Genomic DNA, 8,360 nt, shown 5'->3' on the forward strand with positions numbered 1-8,360 from the left:
CATTGCAAACAAACAAATCACCAAATCAGGGCGACTTTGCATGTCATAGTTCAATACATGACACCTAATTTGCAACCAGGACCAAATAGAATATACCACATGAATATAGTCATGCCAAGCTAACTGGTACGTTAATTCTTTGAAGATCAACACGTCATTCTGCTAAAGGACAGTTCTCAAACCAGTAAGTTCTCAACCACTTCCAGTGGACAACAAATTTGCAATCGATCAAAAACTTTGGTGCACATGCTATCCCTTGAATAAGTTTTCCGATAATTTACACTAACCCAGTGCTAAAAGCTTGCACACTAGGTGAAGTCTAGGCAAAGATTATATAAAGCAAGCCTTATCCTTGCACAATGAAATAAAGAGAGGCCGCGTCGAACCCCGGACGTCTTGGCACAAACGGGAAGTACTTTACCACCACATCATGTCTGTTCTTCTAAAGAACGAAATTCTTATATATTCATGGGCCTCTAGGGTTTTCCCATTTTGGACGGCATGCAAACTTTCATTGGCAATACAAGTTTGCATGAATGTTCCAGCCTTTACAAATTTCATAGTGCAAATCTAATAATATTTGGTCATGCGACCATAGAGAGTGAATTTCTTCACATCAATACTGCATCGTTGTTTGAAATAGTTTATCAACCACAATGTTGTAGGCCTTTTCAGTAGGATGAAAGCTGTCCCAGAAAATATAATCATAAGCATTTGGACATGCATGTTGATTTTTAACAAATATTGCTGCATTTAGCAGGGTGCTGCCACAACATCCTTCGGTTGCCTCCTTGAATCCTATATTACAGGAAGTTTCAAAATATTTAGTAACAAATAATTATGATGATAACATGTCAACCAACTTGTATTTTTAAGCACCATATAAAGTCACATATTCCTAAGCCAAGTATATAAACTATGTAAACATTAGTATCGTAGTTGTTCTTGATACTTTAGTTCGTCCATAGTTTTGTAAGATTTATTACATTTTGGAGTTTAAGGTTGGTCATAGTGGGAAGTAACTTAGAGTAGTAATATGCATATGTTACTAGTCTATATTATTACCTTCATAACATATGTGTAGTGACATGCAAGCGGACACGGCTTTTTTGCTCCTAGGTGCATATGCACCCATTGTCGAAAACACAAATTTTGAAAAGTTGAAAAATTCGGAACAAAAATCCCGCGTGTATATCCGGACATTTTATGTCCGTTCATAATGTTTCGGTGAAAAACCACGTTTTTTGTGGCTTGTGTAAAAAAGATAAAGAAATGCATCGTGAATAGTTAGAATGAAGCATCAGAAATTTTCTTTTTTACACAAGCCACAAAAAACGTCGTTTTTCACCGAAACCTTGTGAACAGACATAAAATGTCCGGATATACACGCGGGATTTTTGTTCCGAATTTGTCAACTTTTCGAAATGTGTATTTCGACAATGGGTGCATATGCACGTAGGAGCAAAAGGGAATATCCGCATGCAAGCCTTCGTTTATTTAGATATAGACTCATTTAACCTTTGGGGTGCGGTATGTTACAGTAACATATTATGTTAGCACAAACACATCTCTCATTCACTAAGCAAAATTGTCTTGGGATGTGTTATGTTACTTGCTATGTTACTCTCCTTATGACCAGCCTAAATAGGTTTTCGTTGTTATCTGTCAATATATTTATATTGCAGTGATACTCTACTGTTACATTTGATAACATGCCCTAAAAATGAAAATCAAGGATAAAATGTGTACTCACCATAAAAACCAGGATGCTGAATGAGCTCAAGCAGATTGTAGTATATGTCAAGATAAATAAACTTGGAGCCTTGAATAGTTTTTTCAGCATTTAACCGATGAATTTCCGTTTCTATTTCAGAATTGAATAGTTCCGCCGCTTGATTTAGCATGGGCTCACATTCTCTTGATCCAAGTTTCCTTTGCGAGGGACAACATCCAATTGGTGGAATGCCAATGAATCCAATCCTCTTTGCACCCATCTCATTTAGTTCTGTTTATAAGAATATATATGAACATACTGAATTTTATAAATATCAGGTTTACTGATCAAATGCTAATTAAACAGCATATACATGGATTGCAAATAAAAGTAGGCGACTGTAAGTACCATGATAATTATAAAATATCCTTATGCTGAAACTTTGGCCAGAGATTTCGATGGTACAGATTGAGTAATGTACTAAATTTTCAAACACATAAAATGTATTTGTAGTCGACTAAAGGAATCTATTAAATGCCTTACGAAACGAATGGATTATAGTGTTTGAGTTTGAAGGAAATACACAAAACTTCAAAATTCTGAAGAACTAAATGAGCACGAGAACTTTGTTGAAAAAGAGGGAGCCAAACAAGCTTTTTTAAGAAACTATGACATTGACTATTTCCCAGCAGGTTTAGAGTTTTAATGAATACTCTTACCATAGTAAAGTTGACGGCGGAAGAGACAAGAAATTTCACGTACGAAGGAAGATTATATTGATGGGGCCTCAAAGGAAATGTAAAATAATTATTTACAAGGTCATTTGCCCCCATTACTGTGAAGTATATGCCTTCAGATATAACACGTGTCATCTCATCTTCTCCAACTGAAGCTTTTAGTCTCTCCTTATATTTGAGGAATAATCCAAGTTGCTCAGTGCTCGATCTAGCATTCTGAATCATAGGAAGTTAGCATTAGAATCTCTAGTAACATTCTTAGTTTCAGGTGAAACCAAAATGAAATATACTAGTACACGATAACTGTATTGTGTGAGATGCATGTGATATGTTATGTTACCACGGGTATCGAAGTAAAAGGATCATATCCACCGCCACCAGAAGCGAAGACAACACCGGTGAGTAGCTCACTTATTGGAAGATCGTCTCCGAGGTACGGTGGCAATAGTTCCTTAATTCCTAACCTAGAAGCTGCTCAATCAAGAAAAATAACATCAGCAGATCTTCTAGTTTTTAGTTTTCACATGGTGCAAGACTAAGAGGTTGGTGTATAGATAAAGTGACATTCAAAAGTTTAAAATTATAAAGTGAAAAAACATAGAGTTTTTGAAATAGTAACCAATCATTTAAGTAGTAATGAAGATGGATATACTCCGTCATCTGTTTGGCCTTGGTATCACGTCTGTACGTCTGTGCTTGGTTGTTGCTCAACATGCAACTTAATTAGTGCAACCCATTGATGGAGTTGTCATCATAATAGTGTTTATTTCAGCTTAATTAGTACATTAATTGGATAGTATTATTGATATAGATTAGTAGTTCGTTTGCATTAAATGGAGAAAAACACAGACGACGGACCAGTACAACCAAACATCCGAGGTTAGAGCAACATCCATATCGGCAGCCTCATAACGCGCTCCGTATGGATATGAAGGCTGCTGAGACAAAACGTAAATATAGAGTCCCATAAACATAGTTTTCTAAAAACTTTTTCCAATGTGAGACTGTTTATCAGTAGCTATAAGATTTCCCTTCCTCACCTCAACAATGAAAGTTTTTCCGCACTTGGATTTCAACACCGATTTACAAAATGGATTTCAGTAAGGATTACAAATACAATTTAAACGACCTCAATAATAAGATTCTCTCCTAATTGAATTACGGTATTTTTCTCCTATTCGAAGTGATCGCGAAAGTGTTGGAGGCTTCGACTTCCGCGGTCACACGATCGACAAACGTCTGTGCATCCTGGATGCGGGATAAAGCCACAGTCTTGAAGGTCGGTGTGAGAGTGACGTTCATTTTTGCCATGGCGGCCATCGACATGTGGTCCAAGTATTCAAGGGTGGTTGGTAGGCGATCGTGACCAACGGCTTAATCAACCTTATGGCTCACGTCGCCCTAGACCCACTCGGAGTAGTGCCACGCCCTCTCCCAGAACTTTCAAACTGCATGGTTATCTTTGGTCTCGCCGTCGAAAGGTCCATGGAGAGGGCGTAACTGCACCAACATGGTCGATGGGGTTGAGTGTGATGGCAACGGCAAAGTGGGAAGAGGGGGGAGGGGGGGGGGGGTGGCGGCCGTCCAAGGTGGCTGATTGGGATAGAGTGCGCTGGTGACGGGGATGGGGGGGAGAGGGAGAATGTGGTGGCAACGGCGAATGGGATAGGGGTATATCCCATAAATGGGCACATACCAACAGGAAACGAGGGTGGATTTGCTGCGTGCGGATGGGAAATAGATACGAAAGACTCGGCGACCTTTATTGGCACTCTTTCAATTGGATAAGTTGGCGCAACATTGATAGAGGTGGGAGCGGCAGCCGTACAGGCGACAGCGCCATCGAAACTTCCTTCCTACACAAGTGGTTGACGGATGGTGCACACTTTAAACCAATACCCACAATCTCAAAAATATAAAGGCTCACGGGCTGGATATGAAGCGCACTCCATAAATCTGCAGGCAAAAGGGCATATAACGACTCTATTAGAATGGACTTTTCGGTCAAAATCACAATATTGATTATTATTATACCTTTTTTTGCGAATGGATTATTATTATGCCGATAGGCCCGATATGGCAACTCTAGCAGAGTTTCTCTTAGGCAGGCTAACTGCATTTCATTATCAGCTCCTATGTTCCCAGCATTAGATTTCCATGCTAATATTTTCCCTACATGGACATGTTACATGTACATGTACAGTGTTTTGATTTGGATGCCAAAATGTCTCGTGCATCAATACTTGAGGAGCTTCCAACGGAATTACCCCCTCCAAAAGCAAAATGATACTACGGGTCGTTTGGCTCCAAATCTAAGTTTGACCCAGCTGGTCTTAGGAACGTCGCAATGTTCTAGGTGTGTGTTGCACTGATCACCAGCTTCCATTGAACTTCTTGCCCAAGTTTGCCGCATGTGTGGGCCGTGGCGCTGATTTTCTTGGCCACACTTTCTAGCAAGCCACATTTTCCTTACCTTACGTGTTAGGTGTGGTAAAGTTAGCCTTCGACTAGACATTTCCGTAAATATTCTCAGCTTGGTATAACTAAAGTTCCATAGTATGAAACGTAGTAAAAGAAGCCACTCCATCAGTTTTACTACTACGTAATACTTCCTCTGTATCAAAATATATAGGATGGTTAAAGAAAGCAACAGCAAAGTCAGTCGCCGGTCGCTACATACGTACCTAGCATGTCCCCGGGAACCTTCCCATTTGAGAACCTCCCGGTGGCCTTGCCGCCAGGGAAGTCCTGCCCGTAAGGCGGGAAGTCGGCCTTCGCCTCCGTCAGCCGGTGGTTGTCGTTGCCGGGATCGACGATCGAATCGCCGAACACAAACACTGCAGAGATTTTGCTTTTCGCCGTGCTTGCTCCATCGGCGGATGGGGGACGCGCCATCAGTATCAGCAGCAGGTTCATGAATAGAAGCGCGAGGCCAGCGAGGACGCCCCGGTAAAGAGACGCCATTGCTTGGCTCCGTACTAATAGTTCTGTGGGCGTATCAGCTATTAGCGGTATAGTGCGTTCATGGTGGAGCATGGATCACGCAGGGGGAGGTTTTATAGCGAGAACATCATGCAGATGGTTGGTTGCTAGTTGCATGCACCGAATACACCGTTTCCCTGCCGATTAAATGTGCGGGCGCTGGCGTAAGATTGATTATGGGAGGTCCGAGTCTGGCTTCTTTGTGATCATGTGCACGCAGCGCCTTCCATGGCCCACCTGCGCCTACTAGTGCGGCGAGACTCTCTTAAGCGGTCAGCTTGTGTCGGTGTGCGATATTAGAGAAGAAACGCGTGCGATGAGGTGCACATAGATTAAATATAAAAAAGAGACGGAAATACTAACGTCCACACGTGTGTGCGTTTGCATCTCGCCCACACGCATGGATCCACGTCCGTTTGTGGTTGCACGAATTTTGGCATGTTTGTGGTGCCACGTAGGACCGGGCTGGTGTGTGGGCATTCATCCGGTCGCACACACGTCCGTTTTCACCACACGGAGGGACCAGTGTGTGGACGTTTAGCAGTTCGCCCACACGTCAATTTTCACTCACGCACAGGGGCTGGTGTGTGGGCATTTATCAGTTACACGCCCGTCTCCTCTCCCACACCCAAAACTGTCAGTTGCCATGTGTTTTGCAGGGTACATGGCAACTGCCCTAGTGTGCTTGTAACCAGATGGCAACTCTCTCTTTTACCCGAATATATCAGTTGCCATGTGTTTTGCAGGGTACATGGCAACTGCCCTAGTATGCTTGTAAGCAGATGGCAACTCTCTCTTTACCCGAACATGTTATTTTGACATGTCTCTTTGCAGCGCTGCACGGCAACTGCTTAGTGTTAGTAGGTGGCAACTTCTAAAGTTTTCAGGTCATGGCAACTGAAGTAAACAGACCATACATGGCAACTGTCTAGTGTTAGTAGGTGGCAACCTCTAAAGTTTTCAAATCATGGCAACTATAGTAAACCAGACCATACATGTCAACAGCTGCAGTTGTCCAAAAATGGCATCTGGCACTTGACCTGAGATGGCAACTGCGGTTGAGCAACCATGGCAACTGTAGTTGTCCGACATGGCAACTGTAGTTCAGCGACATGGCAACTGCAGTTAAACGAACATGGAAGAGGGGGATCCAGACCATGGCAACTGCGGGGCGCGTGGTGACTGTCACGTGGGGCGTGCGGGACCATGAGGTAGGAGGCCTGACGTACGGGCGTATGGGCGTTATCTATTTTGCTCACACGTAGGCATGTAAAAGGGACCGCGAGAGAAAAAAAAGACGTGTGGGCATTACTTGTTTTGCCCCACACGTAGGCGTGTGGGCTGATTCTCTTAAACACCACACAAAACGTGTGGGCAAACCCCTTAACACCCACACATGTGGCCGTTATCGACGTCCAAAATAGAATATGTTGTTGTTTCTTTCGATCTTGAAATGTAAACACCCCCCCTCCCTCGTCGCCCCCGCGTGCCGACAAGCGGAGGACTCCGGTGGGCAAGATATGGCGGCTGCCACACCTTTATTCCAAGCAAAAAGATTTTTATACCTATGTGTGTGCGGTGTCGCTCATTTTTACTGCTAGTAGAAAACGCTAAAGGGAGTCTGGTTCGCGCTGGTTATTAGTGTTGAGTATATGTGTTATGTGCATATTTGTGTATCTGGCTCACCTCCTAAGTTAATGTATAGTTGAGGTCGTGGCCCACCGTTGTACATCATATATATATATACGTGCGATTGCACCCGATTAATACATCATGCAATTCTATCATCATACATGGTATCAGTTTTCGGGTTCTAAACCGTAGCTTCCCCCCGCCGCCGTCGTGCCCCCACCCTTGCGCCGCCGCCGCCGCGCCCCCACCCTTGCGCCGCCACCGCCGCGCTACCCTCACGTTGCTGCCGCCGCCGCGTCATCCCCCTACTGCCGCCACGCCTACCTCTTAGCGCCGCCGCCGCCTCCCCTCTCGCAGCCGCTGCCTAGCTATTGCTACCGTCGCGCTCCTTCGCCTCCGTCACCTCTCTAGCTACTGCAGCCGCCGCCCACTCCAGCCGCCACCGCCCCATCCATCCGCGGTCGCCGCCTCCTCTCAAGCCACCGCCGCACCCCAAGCCGCTGCCGCACCTCACGCCGCCGCACCCTAAACCCTAGCTTTCCACCATGTCTTCCGATCCGCCTCTCTCATACTGACTCCTACTACTCATGGAAGACGTACTTCTCCCTCGTGTTCCAGGAGTACAACCTCCTTGACCATGTGGACGGCTCCGTCGACTCCAGCCTCGTGCCCGCACATCATGAGTGGTCCACCATCGACGCCACGCTCATCCGGTGGTTCTTCCTCACCATCTCGTCGGAATTGTTTCATACGATCGTGCAAGAAGGTGATGACGCCCTCGCCGTTTGGACCAAGCTGAACGGACTCTTCACCGTCAATCATCTCCAACGTCGCTTTTTTTGCAGCAAGAGTTTTTTGGGTGCCACCAAGACAACTCCTCCATCGACGACTACTGTTGCCGTCTCAAGACTCTCGCTGACGAGCTCCGCGACATCGGCGCGAAGATCGATGATGTTCACCTCCTCAGCACGCTCACCGCCAGTCTGAACGAGGACTTCGGCAACGCTGCGGCGAACCTCACGCTCATCCCCGAGCCCTCCTTCACCAAGTTCGTGGCCTATCTCCAGTTGGACGAGCGTCGGATGAAGCAAGTCAAGAATCGGGCCATGCACACTGCTCTTGCCACCGGCACCACCCGCGGCGGTCCTCCACCACCGCCCGCTGCCCCCGCCGTCCCTCCTCAGCCGCGGGCCCCCGCGCCTTACCAGCAGCAGCAGCCGCTGCTGCTACCCCTGCCAACGCCCCACTACGGCGCGCCCGCCCCGCCCGCCCCTACCGATCGGCGCCGGGTTGGC

The 8,360-nt window shown here is 45.7% G+C and overlaps 1 protein-coding gene across 2 annotated transcripts; it reads right to left on the bottom strand.

Annotated features, from left to right (window-relative positions):
* Positions 1–217: 217 nt before the first annotated feature.
* Positions 218–5,486, bottom strand: LOC109748991 (GDSL esterase/lipase EXL1). Of its 2 annotated transcripts, XM_020307992.4 has the most exons (5): positions 5,136–5,485; positions 2,792–2,922; positions 2,438–2,667; positions 1,754–2,010; positions 218–798 (listed from the first exon to the last, which is right to left on the bottom strand). In XM_020307992.4, exons 1-5 carry the CDS (start codon positions 5,413–5,415, stop codon positions 617–619), a joined length of 1,080 nt encoding a protein of 359 aa, XP_020163581.1. In that variant the 5' UTR covers positions 5,416–5,485; the 3' UTR covers positions 218–616. The 2 variants fall into 2 exon arrangements, with proteins under 2 accessions (XP_020163581.1, XP_045086579.1); XM_045230644.2 differs by lacking the exon at positions 218–798 and having other exon boundaries at positions 1,757–2,005; positions 2,434–2,667; positions 5,136–5,486.
* Between the last annotated feature and the right edge of the window lie 2,874 nt (positions 5,487–8,360).

This window comes from Aegilops tauschii, chromosome 7 (assembly GCF_002575655.3).
Source record: "Aegilops tauschii subsp. strangulata cultivar AL8/78 chromosome 7, Aet v6.0, whole genome shotgun sequence".
Lineage (NCBI taxonomy): Eukaryota > Viridiplantae > Streptophyta > Magnoliopsida > Poales > Poaceae > Aegilops > Aegilops tauschii.

Coding starts and splice junctions, on each gene's coding strand:
- LOC109748991 (XM_020307992.4), bottom strand. CDS start 5,415: ATGGCGTCTCTTTACCGGGGCGTCCTCGCTGGCCTCGCGCTTCTATTC. Junction 2,011..2,437: donor TCTTCCGCCGTCAACTTTAC/TATGGTAAGAGT, acceptor TATATTCTTATA/AACAGAACTAAATGAGATGG. Junction 799..1,753: donor TCAGCATCCTGGTTTTTATG/GTGAGTACACAT, acceptor CCTGTAATATAG/GATTCAAGGAGGCAACCGAA.